The 24,296-nt window shown below is 43.1% G+C and overlaps 1 protein-coding gene across 1 annotated transcript in view; it reads right to left on the bottom strand.

Annotated features, from left to right (window-relative positions):
- The window catches only part of ARHGEF33 (Rho guanine nucleotide exchange factor 33), a gene marked incomplete at both ends in the record, with an annotated part of 47,137 nt that extends 27,128 nt beyond the window's left edge, over window positions 1-20,009 (bottom strand). Inside the window, 8 exons of the mRNA XM_080915079.1 lie at window positions 526-655; window positions 6,029-6,253; window positions 8,392-8,451; window positions 11,421-11,581; window positions 13,138-13,259; window positions 13,567-13,731; window positions 17,835-17,884; window positions 19,985-20,009. Coding sequence (XP_080771205.1) covers window positions 526-655; window positions 6,029-6,253; window positions 8,392-8,451; window positions 11,421-11,581; window positions 13,138-13,259; window positions 13,567-13,731; window positions 17,835-17,884; window positions 19,985-20,009 — 938 coding nt within the window. The remainder of the gene's footprint in view (window positions 1-525; window positions 656-6,028; window positions 6,254-8,391; window positions 8,452-11,420; window positions 11,582-13,137; window positions 13,260-13,566; window positions 13,732-17,834; window positions 17,885-19,984) is intronic.
- Window positions 20,010-24,296: the final 4,287 nt, after the last annotated feature.

The raw sequence follows: 24,296 nt of genomic DNA, 5'->3' as shown, positions 1-24,296 counted from the left end.
TTGGTTGTTATCTTTCGTTTGATCCCTGTCTCAGAACCAACGTTACCATTTTTGCATGTAATTAAAACAATTTAAAAGGAGGACAAATAAAGCCAAGCTTTGCTTCGGTCATGAGGCTTAGGCCTCAAGTCCGGCCAAAGTCAAATTGCAGCTTTAACTAATTTGTCTTTTTCTTTCAATCCTCACGCCGGCTCCGGGTGAACCTCTTGAGAGCCTGAGCTGGTGTCGGACACTTTTGGTACTCAGAGCTCTGCCAATCCATTTCCTGAGACTTGGTTGAAGTCTGCCATCCGTGAGGACACATTGTGTCTCACTTTAAATTCTGAACTGACATAGACTGAAGAGCCTACAGACTGTACTAACTGCCTGCTGAGGACTGGTTTGAGACCTGCTGCCACTGCCTATTCTCCTTGCAAAGACTGTTTCTGGAACTCTCTGGGCCCCAGGATTCCCCAATTCGCAGCAGTGAGTGACTTACCTTAAACCCTGCAGGTCTTAAAAGCAAAGGCAATGAGCAAAAGGTACCTTCTCTCCTTGGGGTTCCTCTTTCCATCAGAGCCCTGGAATGTCGCCTTTATCTTCAGGATCAGAGAGATGTTGATAACATATTTCCGTTCGGATTCAAGCAGCTCCAGAGCCACAGTTTGCCTTTTTGCTTTAAAACAAACACAAAGGAATTTGTTGTTAAGCAACTCCTCCTCTGGACACTAAGCCAGACAAGAAAGAGATAAAAACACATGGAAAGCTCAATTAGCAGTGTGTCCCTGGCATGCAAGAAGACCAGTTCCAGCACCAGAAAATGAGGCTTGGTGGTGCACAGTTATTATTCAGGAGCTGAAGGCGGGAGGCTCAGAAGTTCAAAGTCACGCTCAGCTATTTAACCAGCTCAAGGCCTACCTGGGCCCCTTGAGACAAAAAAGAAAAAAAAAAGAAGAAGAAAGTGAGGAAGTAAAAGAAGTGAGGGGAGGAAGGAGAGAGGGAGAGAAGGAAGGAAAGAGGAAGGGAGAGAAGGGAGGGAGGGAAGGAGGGAGGAAGGGAGAAAAAGGAGGGAGGGAAGAAGGGAGAAAGGGAGAAAAAGGAGGGAGGGAAGAAGGGAGAAAGGGAGAAAAAGGAGGGAGGGAAGGAGGGAGGAAGGGAGAGAAGGGAGGGAGGGAAGGAAGGTAAACAGGCATGGGTATTTGGAAAATAAACAGATCAGAGGTATGAGATTCACCAGCAACCAAAGGCCACAAAATCTGTGTCTATAAACAGAGGCGCACTAAGAAGTAGAAGATGCTGAAGGACTAGAGGCAAATGCAGTAAGTCTGAACAAATTGTGAGAGTTTCCAGATCACACTTGCAGACCGGGGTGGGGGTGGGGGCTCCTGGCTTCACCCCATGAGAAATGGGAGATGGGAGAAGCTGCATGAGGGAAGCCTGAGATGAAGAAAGCAGCAGGGTGAGGAGCTAAGGAGAAAGTCTCCTTCGCCTTCAGGTCCCAGAGTGTCCGGGTTAAACACTCGTGGCAGGAGACAGGTACCCTGCCACCTGACACACTGGACTTCCCAAGTGGGACCTGAACCCTAAGGGATTGGCATGATCACTTACTGCTATGTAAATTTTCTACATAATTAGCATTCCTATAATTCCTATAATAACCACTGACAAGCTTGGATAATACAAAATGCCAGGTGATTTGGGGTTCCTTCCTTCCATCCTTCCTTCCTCCCTTCTTCTCAGGGTGTAATCATTCTTAAACACATAAACAATTAAGGATACTGAGACATCTGAATAATATTATACCATAGGAAAGAGAAAGAAACACACAAACATATGGGAAAGTAAATCTTTGTCAGAAGCCATCTAGGAAAGGTGAAGATTTCCAGTGAATGCTCTGGAGATGGCCCACTGTTTTACATGAGAATGCAGGGTTCTCAGAGACTTCTTCCAGGATCGCATCTCCCTGCTCACATGCCTTTCCTGTCACTATTCCGTAGACTAACTGCTCCTGGGCATCAGCTCACTCTGTTGGGCAAATTCCCGGAAGATCAACATGAAGATGAACTCTTATATAGTAATGCGTAAACAAAAGGATGATTTCATAATTTATGATAATGATTTTATATAACCCCTAAATCTATACAAGTAATCTCAAGCCCTCTATAGAAGAAAAAGTGCAAACAGGGCTCTGTAAACCTTTGTGTCACAGGCTATTTGCACTAGGAAAAGAAATCAGGCTGTAACAAATTTACAATCAGGGAAAACATTCCTTCTAGGTTAGCTGTGAGACCATTATCTGGTAACTAAAGGTCATAAACTGGAAGTGGACAACTTATCGTAAGTACAAAGACAAAAATACAACACTGACTAGTTTGTATTTATACAAAACTTCAAAACAATAAGACACAAGGCAGATCAGATGACTGTCTCTTGACAAAACCATGCTAACTTGTAACATAAGAATTGTTGCTTTAAACTTACAATGAACTTATGGGGCTGATAACAAATGATAAATGTTTAGTCAAATACTAGTCTTCATGGAAAGACAAATAAACAATTCTGTTGTAACTCCTTAAGTCTTATTGATCTACAGCATAAATTATTGTCTTAAACTTACTCTGAACCTATTAGAATGTAAAAGTATTTAGAAAAATCATGTAATCCATTACCCTGTGTAACTGTTCTTCCTGGTAGTTGTATGTGGTAAGATTTCTTTTCTTTTCTTTCCTCTCTGGTTCATGAAGAGTTAATAAACTCTAAGCCTAGGCTGGAGAGATGGCTCAGTGGTTAAGAGCACCGACTGCTCTTCCAGAGGTCCTGAGTTCAAATCCCAGCAACCACACAGTGGCTCACAACCATCTCTAATGGATCTGATGCCATCTTCTAGTGTGTCTGAAGACAGCTACAGTGTACTCATATATAATAAATAAATCAGTAAATCTTTTTAAAAGACAAAAACAAACTAACAAAGTGCAAGCCTCTGGCCTGGCCAGCAAGGGGCCCTTGAGCCAGAGAGAAAAGATCCCTAGCAATTAAGCTTTTCTTCTTAATCAACCCACCCTCCTCATCCTCACCCCTCACCGTCCTCCCATTCCCACCCTGCTGCTAACAGGCAGAGTTAATTATCAGAGTTAATTATCAGGCCAACTCTTTTGCCACAGAGTAGCAAAGTTACCAGAAGACAGACTAGCCAAAGGTAAAGCAGCTTTGGGCCCTGATTGCTGACTCCATGCCTCTTCACCACCTTCCCCAGGGAAACTCTGTGGTGCATGGCAAATCTTACAATTACTGTTCTCAAAAGGATATGCAAAATATTCTAACCATTTAAAAATTACTGAATGCTATTTTGAAAGAAAAAACTCCTTGACTTTTTTTTTTTTAACACAGAAAACTTTTAAGAGCAGATCAAGCCAAAAACATCTCCCTTCACCCTCAGGAGAAGCCAAGTGCAGAAGGAAAATGTGCTTTGAAATGGTCCATGAAAAAAAAATGAGATCAGGGAACCTAACATTTAATTAGAGTTTCAAAGAAAATGGAAAACTATAGTTGAGACGATATTGCAAAATTAATAGTGGAGGGGAAGGCATTCTCATTCCAAGACTAGAATAAAGGGTTCTTTATTCGATGCATAAATGATGGAAAGATCACACATCATCTTACGGACCACCAACCACATCCTTGAGAAGCTGTAACACTTTGGGTTTAAAAAGATATCAAATAGAGGGGCCAGCAAGATGGCTCAGAGGGTAAAGGCACTTGCTGCTAAACCTGAGGATCTGAGTTCTACACGCGGAACCTACGTGGTAGAAAGACAGAAATACTGTATAACATTCAAAGAACTAAAGATGAGAAGGATCCTGGGCGAACCAACAGCAACATTTGGAGCTGAAAGACAACGCAAGAACTGCTTCAGACTGATGAGAGAAAACGGTTTTCGGTTAAACCAGGATGACAGCCGTGTCATTGGCCACAGTTGGAATAAGGTCTCTAAGCAAAGCAAATAAAAGGATATAATGATTTAAAACAGATATATATGATAGAGTTTTTGTTACATGGAGAAAAACAAAAATCTTGCGACTGCTTTTGAGCAGCCATGTGGTGCTGGAATCAAATTCTGGAAGAGCAGCCAGTGCCCTAAGACACTGAGCCATCTCTCCAGCCCTGGATTATGGAATTTTAAAATATGATGGAGGCAGGAGAGATGGCTCAGTGGTTAGAGCACCGACTGGTCTTCCAGAGGTCTTGAGTTCAAATCCCAGCACAAATGGTGGCTCACAACCATCTATAATGAGATCTGATGCCCTCTTCTGAGGTGTCTGAAGACAGCTATACTATACTAACGTACATAAATAAATAAACCTTTCTGAAAATATGATGAAGACATTCAGTGTGGTTAATGAAAAAGAATGAGCTTCTGAGTGGATTACATGCAGCAATGTAGCAGAATCTCAAAAACACATAGAGAAAGAGACTAGGCACAAAAGAACACAAAGTATTATCCCATTTACGAGACGTTCAAGAACAGATGAAATTTTACAGTAGTCGCAGTGGTTCTTTACCTAGATGTTGACTAAAATGAAACATGAAATAAATTCCCAGCATAGCAGAAATATATGTTGATCTTGACAGTGATCACAGCCAGATTTTATATGGAAAAAGTAGAGCTAAGAGAGAGTCCGTTCTCGACGCGCGTGGCTCTCAGGGGACTGACAGTGCTCCAATGGCTGGCCCCACACCCTAGAGCTTATGGGCAGCACAAATTGGATTATTTTATAAAAACAACACAAAATGATGACACAAATTAGCAGAGGGTAGAGAGTGAAGAGTTAAATCTGGGAGGAGTTGAAGGATGTGGTAAATATGATGAAAAGAAAGTGTATACAATAAAGAAATAATTTAAAAATTTTGTGGTCATAAGCTAAGGCCTACAAAGATGCTCAGGTGTTATAGTCACACAACCTCCATGCTCACACAATAGCCTACACTATGGTAGCACACACAACTGCACATACACACTCCATACAGACATACACATTAAAGTGCTCTTAAGTTTAAATGTGAATTTTACTCTCTGTAAATAAACTTTAAACAGAGTATTATTTATAAAATAGCATAAAATATGAAGCAGGTTATGATGGTGTGAGTGAAAATGACCCAAAGGCTCATGTACTTGAATCTTTGGTCCCCAGTTGGTGGAACTGTTTGGGAAGGATTGGGGTTATGGCCGTGTTGAGAAGGTGGTGGGCTGGAGGTGGGCTTTGATGTTTCAAAGGACTCATGTGATTCCCAGCGGGCCAACACTCTCACACACACCCTCTTTCTCTCGGCCGCATGGCTGTGGGTAAAAATGTAAGCTTCTAGCCATGTTAGCCTTTGCTCTAACATCATGGCTTCTATCCCCCTGAAACTGGGGTCAAATTAAATGATTCCTTTTATAAGTTGCCTCAGTTGTAGTGGTTCTATCACAGCAACAACAAAAAAGGTAAAACACAGGTAACAAGATAAACTGTCAAAAAAAAAAGTTCAAGGAGGTTGCTGAGGCTTCTTGCTAATTTTTATAAAGCTTTTAGTTCCGTTTAATTTTTATTTGCTTAAGAATAATATTTATTCTGAAAAGTTAAGTTACCCCCCACCCCAGTATGGAAATGCTACTGTCAGCATTCATCCCACAGAAGGAAAGGATGGAGAGAAAGGAAAGGAGGAAGGAAGGCAGGAAGCTGTTGCAGGGTTTGGCATGTTGGTGGCAGACTATTAATAACTGACTGGCTGACTGGATATTCTCCAAAACCTTAGTTGTTTGTTTGTTTTCTGAAGAACTGCAATGCAGAATGTCATAAACACCCGCATCCAGGTGGTGGTCCCACCAGAGTATGTGGCCTCCACTAAGTCCCTTCACCTCTGTAGGCTTCTGAACTTGATCCTGAAAAGGCACAGGGGAGTGCCACATGCCCACACCGTCCACGTTCTCCGGATTCTGGCTCTTCCCTCCCTTCCTCCTACACATGTCTTTCTTTCATACTCCTGCCCACATTCCTGTTTTGGGACTTACCAGCTAATGAGGTTTCACATAAAACATTGTCCAGGGAGCTGTGTCTACCCTGGCCTGGGTCCTTCAGTTTATCTGGGTGATCTTTTGTGACATATTCCTCGCCCCATTCTTTGCCTTCCTTAGGCTGCCTCCACAGGCCTGTTGTGTGATGGCCCTTGGACTGGATCTCAGCTGAGAGAGAAGGCTTAAGGTTTTCATCTGATTCTGGAGTTGTTGGGTTCACTCCTGAAAAACAATGCCTGCTAGACAAAAACTTTCTTTAAACAAACAAACAAGCAAACCAAAACCCTTTTATTCTTCTCTCACATCCCAAGTGCAGTTCCCCCTCCCTCCACTCCTCCCAGTCCTTCTCCCTGCCACTCCTCCTCTGCTTCCCTTCAAAAAAGGAGCAGGTCTTCCAGGAACATCCTCTGACATGGCCTAACAAGATACAATAAGGCACAAAACCTATAGCAGGGCTGGATGATATATCATGGCAACCCAGGAGGAGGAAAAGGGTCCCAAGAACAGGCAAAAGAGTCAGAGACACCCCCACTCCCACTGTCATGAGTCCTATAAGAAGACCAAGCTACACAACTGTAACGTATGCAGAGAACCCAGCCCAGACCCATGCAGGCTCCCTGACTGTCTCTTCAGTCTCTGTGAGCCCCTATGGGCCCTGCTTAATTGATTCTGTGCATCATGTTTTTGTGTCCTTGACCCCTTTGAACTTTCTGTTTGAAAAATAAAATAGTATTTGTTACTAATTCTTAATTAATATACTGCTAGATGAGTACCTCATCTCTAAAAGATTAAGTATGTCAACTAAGGGTTAAGAGTGTTCCAAACTGTAAGAGCCTCTCTCTCTTTTTCTGGCCTATGCATCCTCTAATTTGTTTTTATACACAGACTCCACAAAATAAGTAAGCCTTTAAAAGTCTCAGCATGGTAGTACATACCTGTAATTTCAGCATTGGGGAGATGAAAGATTAAAAGTTCAATGTTATCCTCCTTAGCATCATAAAAACGTTCAAGGCCAGCCAAGCTACAAGAGACTGTGCCTCAATAGACTAGACTAGACTAGACCAGACCAGACCAGACCAGACTAGACCAGACCAGACCAGACCAGACCAGACTAGACAAGTTTTGCCAACATGGCAACCAAAGGTTAAAGCAACACACGTGACTCCCTATGTCTGCTGGCTTCCATGTCAGTATGGCAGGCACCTGCAGCACTCAGGAAGAAGGACAGAAAGGAGAGCGGGAGCAGCACCAAAGACATCTTAGTGGTGACAGGGAAATTTTGATTGTTATGTAGTCCCTTTATTCTAGGATGCTAAGTTGGAAGAAAAGGGAAGGAGAATGGAGGGGAGATTAAATAATGTATAAATTCTAGTGAATTATCGATTAAGTAAATTTTAGGTTAAACTGTAAAGTATGTGAGGCAAGAAACATTGGTGCCGCAGAGTATTGCCCTGTGGGACTTAAGCAGATGCTAGCTTATTAGCAATTGGAATGAGAAAGAACTAAGAATGTTGGTTTATTCTTCATAAAATTTACCGGCTCCCCTTGCTCCTCGCTTTAAATGAGTCTCTGCCAGCACGTGGGTAGAAAAAGATGATTTCTCTATCGGTTTTATGGTTTGAATAGGAAGTGTCCTCAGCAAGGTCTGGGATCGAAGGTTCTCGGTGCAAACAGCAAGACTGAGGCCTTAGGGAAGTGGGTGGTCAACAAGGGTTCTGCATCTCGGGCAGATTAATCCAACAATGAATTGGATTTTTAAATCATTCCACTTGGAGATATAAAACTATGAAAGGTAGGGCATATCTGGAAGAAACTGGTCACTGGGGATACGCCCTTGTGATGTGTAACTTGTCCCCAACTTCTTCCTTTTATTCGCTCTGCTTCCTGGGTGGCATGAAGCAAGCAGAACCTTATCCCATAGGCTTTAGCATGCTCTACTCAGCTCCAATCTGCAACAGTGAAGCAAGCTGGCCTCGGACTGAAGCCTCTGAAACCAGGAACTAAAATAAACTTCTCCTTTAAGCGGTTTTCCTTTAGGTATTTGCCAGAGTCAGGAAAGTGATTAACATGTTTGAGTCCTTTCCTGCTTGGCGTAGGCCTGGCTGTATAGCTCAGGGGATATCTGTGCTGTTTAACTGGCTCAGCAGGTAAAGTATTTGCCAGAAAGCCTATTAAACTGGGTTCAATTCCAAGAAACCATAAAGGTGGAATGAGAGAACCAGCTTCACACAACTGTCCTCTGACCTCCATTCCTGTGCAGTAGTAGCATATGCACAGTAGGGCATGTATACACACACACACACACACACACGTATACAGACACACAATAATAAAAACTTAAACCAAGAAGAGCCACTTACCAGGACCCATCATCCCCTTCACATTTCCATCTCCTACATGAACAGACCTTGACTCTTGGGCTGCAGAAAAAGGAAAACTTTATTCAGCATCCAATCTACCACCATGGATTAAGCACCTTCCGTGACCCTAGAAAAGGACAGACTCGCAGATTTTATGGTTTTATCACAGATTAGAGAGACAGAGCAGGGGTTGATGCAGGATAGTGGGGCCAAAGCTAATTTCTCAACTGTTAAAGATGCCCACAATTGACATCTATTCAAACAACTAAGAGTCCAGTAGGTTTGATTCAGCACAGGAAGGGGTTAGCTCTCAGATGTTCAGAACAAGAATAAGTAGGTATTAAGAATAGTTGCATTTAAAAAAATCTTCAAGGTTTCTCAGGCTAGACGAGTGCCAAAAGATTCCATAAAATCCTATTTCCTGAGCTGAAGAGATAGCTCAGGAGTTAAGAGCACTGTTGCAGAGGAAAGGGTTTGGTTCTGAGCACTGTGCAGAATCATCCGCAACTCCAGTTCCAGGGTACCCAACTCCCACTCCTGACCCCTATATAAACCAGACACACATGTGGTACACATACTCCGTGTCAGCAAAACATTAATACTCATAAAATGAAATGAATAAACCTGAAAGAGGGTGTTCTCATTTCCTTAGATGACATTTCAAACTTTCCAGTTATAAAGTATATGAATGAAGCTTCACAGCAAAGGACCTACACAGGAGGCCATCTTTTAAAATGAGGGGTAGGAGAGACAGCTCTGAGGTTAAGGGTAGACACTACCCTTGCAGAGGACCCGAGTTCAATTCCCAGCACCCACAATGGGTGTGTTACAACTGCCTGCAACCCCAGATCCAGGGAGAGATGAAGTTTCTGCTGCACTTCCAGACACGTCAGGCACATATACATAGTTTAAAATAACTATTTAAAAAACTTTTTTTAAAGAAAGAAAAGAAAGAGGGTCAGCCATTTGTGGTCAACGGTATCCAGGATGGCTCTGCAGTTTTCCTACCCTAGACATTCCTATCCTGTGACTGCTCCTGTGAGCTGGACTTGGTGATTATCTTCTGAGGAATAGAACCTGGCAGGAAGGATGGGCTGCTTCTCCAAAGAGTAGGTTATGCAAAGCTGCAGCATGTGTTCTCAGCATTCCATTGGACCTCATTCCCTGGGGTAAGCAGGTGCCATGTGGGAAAAGCCCATATCACATCACAGGGACTGCCATGCCATGTGCATAATTCTGGAAGAAAATGTCCTCTGAGTACAGCCTTCACATAGCATAACATGTTTGGCCAGCACCTCAGTGGCAACCTACCTCAGGAGAGACTGCAAGTGTGTGGGGCCCTGGTCAGCTGTGCACAGACTCCTGGCTCAGAGAAACCTAGGTAGTGAATGTTTGCTGCTTGGAGCTACTGAATTTGAGGTAACAGACAAGAGTCACCCCATTGTGTCATTAAAAAGGGATAAACCAACACTTTTGAAAGTTTGATCCTTTAATTCTGACTTTTAATATAAACTCCCACCATGCTAAGACAACCATGACTATGTCCCTATTGCCAGTGAACAGGGCATTTAGATGCAGCTGGTGAGACAGCTCAGCAGGGAAAACGGCTCACCACAAAAGGCTGGCAAACTGACTTTGATCTGAAATTCACGATGGAAAGAGAGAAACCACAGTTCAAAGTTGCTAACCTCCATACCCGAGCTGTGGCACACACTCACTTGAAGTCACACACACACACAAAACCATACAAACTAACAATAATAAGTAATGTGGGTACTGCAATCCTCTGGCTTAGTCGCTTTCAGTGGATAAAAAAAAAAAAGAAATCCCGTGGGCACATTCCAGCCTAAGAGGGCTGTCGTCTGTTGTGTGAAGATACACAGGCATGCTTTGTAAATCTAGTTTTTAAGTCTAGTGAATGCACACAGCTTCCCCAGGCCTAGTTCTGATCTGACCTAATCTACCCTGAGCCCATCTTGGGCTCTTCCCCTTCATGGCCATCTTGATTCATCTTGCTCTTTGCACTGTACAGCAAAGGAAAGAGGCTCACCGACGGGGCCCCTCCCAGATGGACCACGCCACAGTCCACAGGCTGGTGCTCACAGCTGCTGAAAGAAGTGCTCGTGTGTGCAAGCAAATGGCCAATAGCCAAGTAAGTCTGGCTCAGAAATTCACCAAGTGAAGGCCACTGGCCTTAGAATTTTACATTTATCTATAACACACTTACTGTCTATGAGTAAAACACATTGTTCCTGAGCCGTGAGGATAGAAAATCAGCAACCCTGCCATTGAGTTGTTTACACTTGATTGAAAAAATCATTTAGCCTACCTTTTGAGGACTTTCTATACAAGACTAAAACAAGCAAGGGGAGGGAAGGAGGGAGAGAGGGGAAGGGAAGAAGGAAAGGGGGGAGAGAGATTCAGACTACAGTAATTTCTACATTCATTTTTCTGTACATAGGTACTTGGTTGAACACTCTTGAGAATATAATAATGCAGCAAATCTTGTCTTGTTTATGTGGAACACAGGTTCAGAATCACAGTCCTTGAACAGCAGCTCCTTTGGTGTAGCCAACATTCCATCTTGCCACATCTGTGCACTAAGAATGTGGTTGGCAACTGTCTCGGCTCACACACAGCACCAGCTTGGCTCTCAGAGAAACAGGGCACCTCATTACAGCACCAATAGATAATTATTTAGAGTGACTTTTTAAAAAAAAATCCAGTTCTCTCATGGTTGGTATAATATTGATTGCATTAAATTATTTTTAATCAAATTGACACTTAGAAACAGTGTCAAAATTATTATTTTCCACATAGAGAAAACATTAAAACAGGGGAGTCTTTTAGGAGCCCTGGTGTCATCTGGAGCCTTCTAAAGCCTAGATACCAGTAAAGTTCTGAGCAATATAGCAATATTGTATTTTCTTCCGATGCGGCAGGAGAATGTGAGTTCATTCCCACTTTTACTCAAGCCCTGGAACCAGGGAGAAAGATGTGTGGTTAATCCCCGCGGTTACGAGCTGTACCCTTTTCATAGGTCTGAGAAGGCAACATGTTGGTGAAGTCTTCAATGGGCAGACCGGACTCGGGGACATTGATGGAGCGGAAGGGACTTCCCTGCGTAGGCGCGGATGCAGGCGCAGACGTAGGCCCCGCCTGTGCACCATGTTCTTCCTTTTGCGCTTTCCTAGTAAAGGAGACAAGAGAAAGAACTTTGGTTCTTAATCTGATAGATTAGGAAAGGCTCCATTCAGAATAACACCAGAGAATGAATTTTTAGGTCGAACTATATAAATTTTCCTTTGTTTTTTTTTTTTTTCATGTGCAGCCAAGGCACATACAGGTTGAACTATATACATTACTATTTTTTTTATAAATTATAAATGGTTAAAGTTGAACAGTTTGTATGGTTCAACTTAATTCACCAACTTTTAGTATTATAAATCACTTCTAATTGTGATGTTCATTCTTATTTTTCTATTACAGGCTTCCCTGTCACCAGGATATATGATTCTGTTTTGATTTCATTTGTAACACTGGGTCTCACTGTGTAGCCCTGGCTGGCCTGGGACTTGCAGTACAGACCCTGCCACATAGAGCCTCCTGCGTCTGTGGACTGTTACGGTTCAAGGTGCCTGGTTCTTATCAGGGTCTTTAAAGTTTGCAGTGTTGAGTATTTGCTTGGGATGATCTACATTCCCTTAACAAGTCCATTGCAAAGTACCAGGAAACTGTAGCATTTCACCTGAAAAACATAACCTTAACCTGTTTTCCAGGTTCAAACAGCCATGATTCCCATATCACACCAACGAAGACTACAACTATTTACTGGTGAGAATTGACTTGTTTCTACCTGATTGAGACACTGGTTTTTAAAGCTACCCAAGTAATATAACAGCAATGCTGGAGAAACTGTGGAAAGTTTTTAAACAAAGGAAAATCCCTGGTGTCTCACAGTCTTAAAACAACTATCACTCTTTCTAGTTATCAATTTACACATCTTTACATCTAAAACATGTTGCATGTCATTTTAGTTTCACGTCATATTGTGTTCAGTATATTTTCCCACAATTTGCTACCATCTATTTTTATACTAACCATTTTTTCCATTTGCATATGTTCGTATGTTTGCATGCATGTGGACACGTATACGTAGATATGTGTTCATACATGTGGAGGCCTGCAATCGAGGTTGTAAATTATCCTCCATTACTCTTTTGCCTTGTTCCATTAAGGCGAGTCTTTCAAGCAAGCCCAAAGCTCACCAATATGACTAGTTCACTAGCCAGCTTACATTGTGACATGTCTGTGGGTTCTAAAGATCCAAGCTCTGTTGCTTTTATGGATTTGTGGTGAGTGTTCTGGGTTTTTTATTTTGATTTGTTATTGTTGGTGGTGGTGGTGATGGGGTGTGTGTGTGTGTGTGTGTGTGTGTGTGTGTGTGTGTGTGTGCCCACCCATTTGCCTATAGAGACCAGAAAAGAGTGTTGGATCCCTTGGAGTTGGAGTGAACCACCTCGTGTGGTTCCGGGAACTGAACTCTGCAAGAGCAGCCAGTATTCTTGGCTATTCTCCAGCCCCAGTATTAACCAGGAATACATGGCTTCATCCCTTCCAGTCCAAGCCGGTCTGTTCTGCTCAGCAGCCTATTCCTTATGTGCAATAGCTGGACGTTTCCTCGGGGCTTCTGTGGAAGTCATTGCTTATGGGTTTGCCCCGAATGAATAGTTTTAAGATACTCACTTGGCTTTAACCTTTCGAGATTCTCTTCTCTTCTCCTGCTGAAGCTGTTCGATCTTCTGCTGCATTTCTTCTTGTTTGGAGGTGATGGCCTGAATCATGGACATTGCATTGCTCAGCTCCTCCTACAATGCAATAATTGCTACATTTTTAACTGATACATGGGGTAGAAAGTCCGTCTCCTCTAAGCCTTTTGCATACTTTTAAGTGAATGGGAAGCTGAGAGGCGAAGTATGCTTTCACTGTGGTCTCTAATTTCAACACAGAGCTCAGAAACTGCAAACCATACAGGGTAGCTATTGTTCCATGATGAGGATCAAATGACTCAGAGGGGACGTTCTTATCCTCGGCTGCTACAAGAAAAGGCAAATTTCCTGCTTCCGGTACTGGGACCGACATACTCTTTTGCTGGGAAATAAAAGAGGCTCCCACCTTGAAGTAGTTTAATGAATTCTTCATCTCGGTGACTTTCTCTTCCATGGAACACCTGCAGCTCTTGACCTTCTCTTCCAAAGCGTATTCTCCATGTTGGATCCTCGTCAGCTCCTGCATTGCTTCTGTGAAGCCAGTTTTCAGTTCCGAGGCCAGCGCCTGCAGCTGAACAATTCGGGAAGAGTGAACCTGGCTTGCTGTAAGGTTTTATGTGACCCCTTGACCTCTTCCTCTCTTTGAGAAAACAAACTCTTGAAAACTCTCATAGGCTTTGTTTACCCAAGTCTGGAATCTTTTAGGTGACGCTGCCCCTATTCGTTCAGGGCAAAGGAAGGTCACCTATGCAGCGTGCACTGAAGCTTGACGAACAACAACAAAACAAGCAGTTGGCTCAGGTCCACATGCATGCTGCCATTACTAATGAGCCCTTGACACAAGAATGGGGCTGAAACTGGGTGGCGATGACCATACCATTAATCCCAACTTAGGAGGTAACGGTAGGAGAATCTCTGATTTGAAGACCAGCTTGGTCTAGTCTCACACAGCCAGGGCTGTGAGAGGGGGTTGGGGGAGGAGTGGGGAAAGTTGCTTACTAGAAAAATAAAGCATGTATGTGAAGACAGTTCTGATCCAGCACCTCCATTCCTTGAGAGATATGGTGCCACCGTCTCTGATTATCATCAGAAGATAAAGAAACTCTGTACTTAACCCCTGAAGAAGTGAAAAATAAAAGCAGTGCTCTTCTAGAGGATTCCCGTTCAGTTCCCAACAACCCTGCCAGCGGCCCACAACCAACTGTAACGCCAGCTCCAGGGGAGCCAACACCTTCTGACCCTCATGGGCAGTTGCACACACATGTGAACATACAATCACACAAATATACATACATAAAAAAATCAAAATAATAAAATAAACATTGTTTTTAAAAATGGGAGCAATAAATAAATATTAGTAGGAATTTCTTTGAGAAGAAAAAAGGATTTTGTTTTTTATGTTTTGACAGAAAAGGAAGTAATGACGTTTTTCACAATGAGCTGTAATACATGTGTTGGTGGTGACATGAGCCGTCTATCTTCAGCAGGAGCAAGGACATGTGGTGAGTACTGGCTGCCAAAAGAGGAGCGTCATAGGGTACACATCCCCAGCTTTCTCAAGCAAGGATGAAGAATCTTAACCTCTGGGTAGAGTAATTATAATGATGACAACTACTTCCCGGGGCTGTCTTGGGGATGGAATAAGAAAAAGTTAAGTAAAGACCCCCCCCCCCCATACACAGGCTTGGTACAGAAGCGCTCCAAATTTGTAAATCATTTCTTCTTCGAGTGGTAAATCAAAGAGTTAAATGCTAACAGGCATGTGGAGAAAATGGGACACCCCTAAAGCTCTGGTTTATTTATAGGGCAAGTACAAGAGGCACTTTAACAGAGACTAATGAAGATGATAGTAAGGTAAACTTGTTGTCTTGGTTTTGTAATCTGATTAGACGTAGAACTCTTAGGTCCACATCTCTCTCCCAAACAGAAGTGCTCAGAAGGCTTGTTCTGTATTTACAATATCATGTCTGGAGAGATGACTCAGTAGTTCAAAGCACTTGCTGCTCTCACAGAGCGCAAAGTTTGGCTGCCAGCACCCACACCAGACGGCTCACAGCTAACTGTAATTCCAGCTCCAGATCTGAAGCCCTCTTCTGGCCTGCATGGGCACAGCACTCGTGCACACAAATCCACATACAGACTTCCACATATAAATATCATTTTAAAATAGAGATATTTTTAACTATCTACCCAGTAAGGCGCTAAAGGTAAAGTCCAGGCTCCTTGACAATCCACATGTGTGTTTCTACATACGCAAGTTCCTAGACATTTCCAAAACCACCCAAACGACTCCAACCTGCTTTGCTGCTCTCCGCTGCAGCTTAGCGTCCTATACCACATCTGTCAGATACAGATGTTTGGCTTCTGTTGTGTTGATGAATGGCTTCTAGGACTGGGAGTAGGGAGAAATAAGAGGGACCAAAGCGATGGTTCTGCAGAGAATAAGCGAAGCCTAGGGAGCACCCGGAGCGCGGAGCTGGGGAACAAAGCCACGGGCCAACTTTCCTTTCCAGTCCTGTTGGTCACTAATGCTGTAGCATGAACACATGATTCTGGGGGGTGAATGCACATATGTGGGAGTCACTGTGAGGTTGGTTCTCTCTCTTAAAACAAAGATGGGGTCATCAATATAAACCAACCCCCTGCCAGTTCCTACCCTCCAGTATGAACCCATACACTGGAATATGTGGCACAGGGAGAGAACAAGGACACGCCCCTCACCCACAGCTAAATTTAGTCAATGTCAAGGGAGTGACCCACATATCTATAACAGATTCCATATCATACTTGACTTTCGAGAGGCATGCACACCCATGCGAAGGCCATAGGCAGGTCAGAGGAGAACAGAGGTGAGCACAGAAAACATTTAGAGGCCTTGGACCCCAGAGGCATCACAGGAGCACTGAGACCTACCCCCGCCCCCAGGCTCTGTTCGAGGTGACACCCGATATGAAGTAATCTTCCTTATAGTCCAGTGATTGGGTTGTCTTCGCGTACTCTACTCAAATCTTTTAGCCAACAGTACTCCATCTTTTCCCTACTGAATTATACCAATGCCTTCACTGTAGCCTTTTCAAAAACCACCTCATCTGAACTATTCATCAATGTGTTTTCAAAAGTTGTGGACATTCAAAAAAAAATGAGAAAGTCTGTTACATCTGTTTAATTTCCAACTGGCCTAAGCAACAGGCTTTGCACACAATAGCCATTCACCAAATATGAACGAGATTTGCTGTTTCTGTTGATCTAAGAGCAACATAGTTAACACTGCTTTATGCTCCTGTTGGTAGCTTGCTCTGGTTGGGCCCACAGCATCAACAAGCTCATGCAGGATGCTTGTTATATCCACTGTAGCAACATTTAAATTCAACTCATCTAAATAATATTTCCTGTGAGCTCTCTGCTCCCCTGCACTCCTGGATTCCTGCTTGAAACAGCTTAAGAACCCAGCCTAGGAGTCTGGGGGATTGCTCAATAAGTGGGGGTGCCTGCCTCTCAAACCCGACAACCTGGGCGCCATCGCACACACCCATATGGGAAAAGAGAACTGACCACCATGCATACACATATACACACATATGTTCACACATATACACATACATACTCATATATGCACACATGCACACAGATATGCACCCGTACACACAGATAAACATACACAGAGACACACACAGACATATACATATGCACATATACATTCACACACTGAGAGTGTGAATTTATTTACTTACACTAGTAAGTAAATAAAAATAAATAGATGTTTAGAAAAATTAAGAGCCTTTCCCCCAAGACCTGATAAGCTGTCAGTTTTTTCTCATGCAGATTCCAGATGATCGTATTAAGTCTAGAGAGACAGCAAAGCTCAAACTGTCTTTACAAGATAACATACTGGAGAGCAAACATCTGTAATTACTAAGGACTGAACTTTTTGTTGTTGGTGGTTTTGTTTGTTTGTTTGTTTGTTTGTTTGTTTGTTTAGGACTGAACTTGAATTCAATTTCTGGATGGAAGATAGAATCCAAATAAATTCTATTTGCACAGTTGGAACAACCCACCAGAACTCTTGTGGCAAGAACACTTTGCAAAACTTGGGCTTTGTAAAAAAAAAAAAAAAAAAAAAAAAATCTAATTATGCCATTGTTTAAAATGAACTTAATTTTTTTTGTTGTTACCATTTGTAATGCTAATGTTCAAGGACAGCAAGAGCTACAAAGAAAGCCCCCAGTTTCAGACAAAGAATCAAAGAAATAAACGTCATATTTTAAAAATGTTCTTATACAAAATCTCCCTGTGTAATCTAAACGAGCCTTGAATGTGTAAAACTGGCGTTTCAGGGTCCCCAGTGTAAGGGGTTATGGTGTGCGCCTGAGAAAGGGTAGCTCTTCCTGCGAGCTCTCTAATGGTAATGCTGTTGCCTGGTATGACCACAGTGACAGTGTCATAGGCAAGAAAAACAGAGCCCAGTTGGGGTATAGGTGCCCTGATTTTACAGACAGAATAACTTTACTCTGCCAACCATTTCTCTCAAAGGTACAAAAGGAGTGGCCTCTGTCCTGCCTGTCCCCCGGTAAAGCCAGGAGAAACTCGGAAGCACATAACTGCTAAGCACTGCTGTGTGTGACGAACAGCCACCACTGTTCACAACAGGACTCACAACAATGCGTTTGTCTTTACCTGGTAAATCTGTGTGGAAGGGCTATTCACCGGCATGTGTTCATTCTCGCCTGCAAGGAGAAAGAGCTTTGTTCAATCGATACGACTTGCTCGGCCTGGCCTCTCACTGGACACATATGGGAAATCAGGTAATGCACAGGATCCTGTAACTGTGCCTGATTGACAAGAACCAGCTGATTTCAGAACAAAAACATAAGCTGGTGCTAGTGATGCTCCCATTTGTCCCCCACGGGCCAAACTCTACCTACAGGACAAAGTTACCATAGCAGAAAACCTGCTCCTACCACAAGAGAAGTTTCTCTACCAAACTCAGTGATAAGACCATAATTAGCCGCTAGAGGGGATGCCCTGGGGGGACCTCTCTACTATTCTTAAGCCTGACTAAAGTTTACCTGAGCAGACATAACTGTTCTTTGCCAGGGTTATGGTTGGAATGAATTGTCAATTTTTCACCTAGGAGGCAACCCTCTGGGTACACTTGTGAGTGACTGTCTAGGTGAGGGTTAGTCTCAGAATGTCCCTGAGGGATTGTCTTGGTTAATTCTTTCAGAAAGATGAGTGTTAATTTGGGGCAGAGCCATTCACTAAGCATCCTGGACTGTTTAAAGGGAGGAGGGGAGGAGCTGGATAGATAGCTCAGCAATTAAGAACTCTTACTGCTTTTGTAGAGGACCTGAGTTTGGTACCCATTACTTGTAACTCAAGATCTGGGGGATACGGCATCCTCTTCTGACTTCTGCAGGCACTAAGCATACATGTGGTGCACCTACATATATGCAGGTATGTTAAAAACCAATCCAAACCTGCTTTTCAGAAACTGGAGAGGACAAGCCACTCTTTGTGGCTGTAAGTTCCATTCTCTCAGGCACCTACTGCTGCAACCTCCCTGACATGCGGGACTGTCATCTGGACTTACCAGCAAATGAGACCCATTTCCCTCAGGTTGTACTTTATCACAGCAACAGGAAAGGGAAGCCAGCCAGGCTGGTGCCAAGCTGTCACGTACTGATCTCAGGAAGAAACATAAACCGTCCCTACATCTCCTTCCTCTCTCTGATCATTGACAAACCCCTGTCCTCTCCCCTCAACTCATGGCCACCATCAGATGGGGGACTCTTGTTCAGCCACGAAGGAGGGGCTGATAGGAAGGAATTGCCAATGGAAAGTTTCTGGAAGATTATAGGCAGAAAGAATGTCATCGCTAGAGACACGGGGAAACGTGAGGTGGATGGAGCAGGCTGTAAAACTCATTCACAGCTTAGGGAGAAAGCGGGTTGGCTTAGGAAGTCTCTTTCAGAACCACATGAGTTAGCTGTGAAGAGGAGGCCACTGATGCCAGGCATTAGCACAACCATTTTGCTGCTACTCCTGTGGCATCACATTGTGCAGCGGTCACATGGCTCGAAGCAAGCTGCCCTCATGAAACCCCTCGCTGCAAACCTTTGGCTGCACGGTTGTGCACGTAGTTCTCTTCAGACACACTGGTATAGAAAACCTCCCTTAAAGAACCAGCTTCCGTGTGTTAACTTCATAACTAAAATACAACCTCGGCCCAGAACCTGGACTTGGTAGAGGCTGTCTCTATAAATCCCTATGGTTTGAGGTTACCAAAACTTTTCATAAAAGTTTGAGTAAGGATAATTTAGCCCATTTTATATTATGCCCAGACAAATGGCAAAAAGCAAGACTGAGGAACACAGACCTGGACCTTAGGCCTAAATGTGACACTTTGTAGCTGTCCGTCACTTGACTGCTCTCTGACTGCTTTCTCCACTGACTAGTGTGGAGTGACTAAAGGGACTGCTTCTGTCTCGTGAACAGGGGAAGGAGTGTCTGTTTGATGTTGGAGAACCTAGAAAGTGCTGGTGTCTATTAGAGAATAGACGGCTCACCATGGCCTGAGGCAGTCCTAAAGTCATCACTGAGGAGAAGGACTTAAGCTCTGTTATACCCTCAGCTTTCTGTATCCCAGAAAGTCGGTGTTTTTTTTTTTTGTTTTTTTTTTTTTTTTGTTTTGTTATTGTTTTTTTTTTTTGTTTTGTTTTGTTTTGAGGTCCCCAAGATGAAGATGGAAAAATGGCATTTGGTAGGACAGATCCAGATCCGTGCCTGACTTAATCCCAAGCTCCAAAGCAAGATGGAAATCTGACCTTGCTTTGTTTTGGGTTTTTCCATGGTGCCCGTTGCTTCTCTCCTCCAGCTCGCTCTTCAGCATTGCGTCATCCTCGTCCTGGATCAGGCCGCCTCCCCTTCCCTGCACCTGCCAATTAAAGAATTAAGGATATCGGGTAGTACTGTGAGGATGCTAAACTGGTTTTATGGGTTAGCTTTGAAACACCAAACACAGCTTAGGGATAAACAATCTCAAAAGAATAAATTACTAAACTAAGTAAGCCTTTTACTTGAAACTTAAAGGCAGGGACTGGAGAGGTGGCTTGGTGGTTAAGAGCACTGGCTGCTCTTCCAGAGGACCTGGATTCAATTCCCGGCAACCACATGGTGGCTCACAACAGTTCAGTTCCAGGAAATCTGACACTCTTACAGACATACAATCAGGTAAAACACCAATGTACATAACACAGAAAATGAGTTATTTTGAAAAACAAAGTCAGATATCTTACTTTATTATTATTAAGGAGGGGCACATACCATGACATGCACATGAAGCTCGGAGGACAACTTTGTGGAGTCGGGGTTCTCCCTTCACCTTTATGTGGGTGCTGGGACCAAACTCAGGTCATGAGGCTCCTGTGGCAAGTATTCTTACCAGCTGAGCCATCTCACTGGCCTGCAAATACCATTTTATAACTATGAAATTCATTACTAAAACACACGGTACTTTTTGATATGCTACATTTCCCTTTGAATCCAATCAGATGGCTTTATTTAATAATTTTATTATCTAGTCACTGTTTAGAAAAATTACCTTAAGAACAAAAACCCAAGAAAGAAAGAAGGGCCATAAGCCTGCGTCTAGTCACCATTTTCAGCTCCTGGTGTCCTTTGTGCACAGGAGAAGTTTAACAAATGTGGGCCGTTGTGATCTCATTACATGAAGATGCAAGTTCAGAATGCAGTCTAATACAGTAGGGAACGCAACAGTTGGGCCTCACTTAGCCATTCTGTATTTCTTTCTCCCTTTCAGTATTTTAACGCTTTCTTGTGTTGGCTCAATTTCCCCATTTCATGAACCTCCCACTACAAAGGCTGGCAGTGCCCGGTTCTCCTAGCCTCATATACTTCAGGCTTGATGAACATGACATGAGTAACTAATGCTTGTTTTCTCCGTTGTAAGCAGCATCTCATGTATTCAGATTGGTCTCAAACACTGTGAACCCAAGGACGACCCTGAGGTTCCTGATTCTCTAGCCCCTACCTCCCAATGCTGAATTACAAGCATGTGCCTATATACACAGTTTTTGGTTGGTTGGTTTTTTGTGTTTGGGAATGAATCCTGAGCTTTATGCATGCTAGGCAAACGCTCTATGCAAGCCTTATCCCATCCACAAAAATTTTTAAAGTATGAGGAGTAATTCTACTGTTATTTGTGAAAAAAATCTTAAAGTGTGTAAAGCCAAATCACCGTGAATAATCTACTTCTGCGGATTTAGTTCTCTAACCTGTAACTAACTGGAGGCAGGCAAGCAAAAACCAATGTCCTAAAATGAAAAAGTGCGTGTTTCAGAGCTACGGTGTCAGAAAGCTCACAGATACTAATTTGTATGGCTGCTGATTTCAAGATATTAAAAAAAAAAGTGTTTGATCAATAGAAGTTAGAAATCTTGGTCTATTTAGTTAATTACAAAAGCAAAAGTAACTATGCATAATGCATATATACAACACACATATACACACACAAATAACCATCCACACAACCTAGAGCTAGAGAAGGTGAAGATGGGAGTAGCCGGGGCTGTAACCCTGAGAGTCTGGCAGCTGCACTGCTGGGGTATAGACAGCCTTCCATGTTACCAAGGACCTGCTGCCAGGACAGTATCCTCTGACCCCAGAAGAACATGCCCTGAGCTGCGTCCAGATGATGGCATGGGGCACAGTGACTACTAAAGTCCCCTGGTGGCTCCTAGCATGAGAGGGATCCATGTACAAATGGAACCACCCGGATGGACCCAAGGTTGAACTAAGGTGACCGGGTGCACCGAGACCTCAACGTGCATATCGGGAATTGTGTGGACACCTGACTCATAGAAGATCGTATGTAAACAGCTCTTCTGGGTCTTGGCACTCATGATTTCTGTGTTCTGGGTGGAGGGGACTTTCCCATGGGGCTGAAGCAGTGCCTTTATAATATTCTATACTTGGAACAGGACATCAGTCCTACCAAAGAACCTGAGCTGGTGGTTTTCTATGTGATCTGAGGAGGCGTCATGGGCTTTTGTGCCCACTAACTAGGACTCCCTCATTCCTAGAGATTTAACTTTAATAACATCCCTAATAAAAGTCAGTGCCAAGGTAAAAATAAAATAGTCAAATAGAAGTGGAACGTCTGATGGGAGCACATAGAGCCTATATATACTTAAATAGCCATCGTCGCTTTGGTTCATATAGTCCATTGAGAACGTGGGGTTGTCTTTAGCTGCCGGACACTCTTACTTTGAAACAAAGCGTTTTATCTGACTTCAGCATTGGATTGCTATTCACACCCGATTTTACTACGCTCACTTCTTCCCTCGGCCCTACTGACACCGATCTCTGCTGCTCTTCCATGACTTTCTCTGTCTTCATGCAATCACATGCAAACATATCTAGAGAGAGAGAGAGAGAGAGAGAGAGAGAGAGAGAGGGAGGGAGGGAGGGAGGGAGAGAGAGAGAGAGAGAGAGAGAGAGAGAGAGAGAGAGAGAGAGAGAGATGGCTGCCTCTGAAGACTCATTTCCTACCTTTGCCATTCTCACGTAACGGCTCACAGAGATGTCTCTAGACTTACTAGTTCATGTCTGTGGAAGCACCCTTATTGGCTGCTTGGCTCCTCCATCTGAACAAACTCTGTAGGTCACTCCCACAATGTTAGGCACTCCCTTGATTTGTGTTATTCTGCTACTGCAAACGGAGTCCCAAGAAAAGCCTCAGGACGCAGAGGTTACATGGTGGTGGGTTTAAGATTTGCCTTGACTTGTGTGTCTATTCTGTGTGAATGAAAGCCACGTGTGTGCATGTGGAGACCAGAGGAAGGCGTAAGGTCCCCTGGAATTGGCAGTGTAGACAGTTGTGAGTGCTCTGGCTTGAGTCATAAGACCCAGCATGGGTCCTGTGGCAGAGCAGCAAGTGTCTTGACAGATGCAGCGTCTTTCCTTTTGCATCAGTCTGGCCAGGAAACTTAACAGTTTTTAGTTCTTGTCAGTCAGGCAGATGGATGACAAGTGCCACTTATTAGTTATTTCTGCTGATGATAAGCTGTCGAATGTCTTTTGTGTCCTTACCAGTGTGGTGGCTTTGGCACTCTGCAGATTATTTATCTCTCTGAGCTGACAATTTGTTGGTCATTTGCTTTTTACGTATCCATTAGAAAAATAGCATATAATAGAGAGGATTACAGGTTGGTATTGTTACCATCTAGTTTTTAAATGATTTTTAATTCATTCCATCTGTACAAGTGTTTTGCTAGCATGTGGTTCTGTGTACCATACGTGTGCAGGGCCCATAGAGGTAAGAAAATATTGAATCGTCTAGAACTGGAGCTGCAGACAGTTGTAACCATATTGGTGTGGGAATGAAACCAGCAGCTGGCACTCTGAGCTGCTGAGCCACCTTCCCAGCTCCATACGCTTTTCTTTGTCCTAATCACTTTTGTGACTGAAACATGTTTTAGAATTAAAGGCAAGCCACTCTTATCTTAATTTCTGCTAGGTTTCTTGAATTCACTTTAAAGCTCTCTGAAGATCACAAGATTATATTTTCCCCCAAGTTTTCCTCAGAATTTTTCTATTTTTTTTTTAAAAAAAAATGATTGAATCATCTAGAGTTTGGTTTTATGTGTAGGATAGGGGAACATTCTATTTCCTTATCTCCCAGATGTAAAGCTTGTACCTGCACATATCAAGGGAGCCACCTTTCTTCTTCATGGAACCGGAATTTCAATTTCGTAACATTAAATTTCCATACGCCCTGAAATCTATTGAGGCCTCTTTCTTTTATGTATATCTACCACCTACATATGTATATATAGATAGATAGATAGATAGATGATAGATAGATGATATAGATATAGATATGGATATGGATATGGATATGGATATAGATATAGATATAGATATAGATATAGATATAGATATAGATATAGATATAGATATAGATATAGATATAGATATAGATATAGATATTCCTGCTTCCAAAAGACAGGTTGTAGTCTTCAGTGTGTTTTAAAAGATTGGTAATGGGCTGGAGAGGTGGCTCAGAGGTTAGAAGGACCTGAATTCAGTTCCCAGCACCACATTAGGTGCCTCACA

This window comes from Micromys minutus (genome assembly GCF_963924665.1).
Source record: "Micromys minutus genome assembly, chromosome: 3".
Lineage (NCBI taxonomy): Eukaryota > Metazoa > Chordata > Mammalia > Rodentia > Muridae > Micromys > Micromys minutus.
The sequence above is the reverse complement of the archived record's forward strand: the minus strand, read 5'-3'. Positions and strand labels throughout refer to the sequence as shown.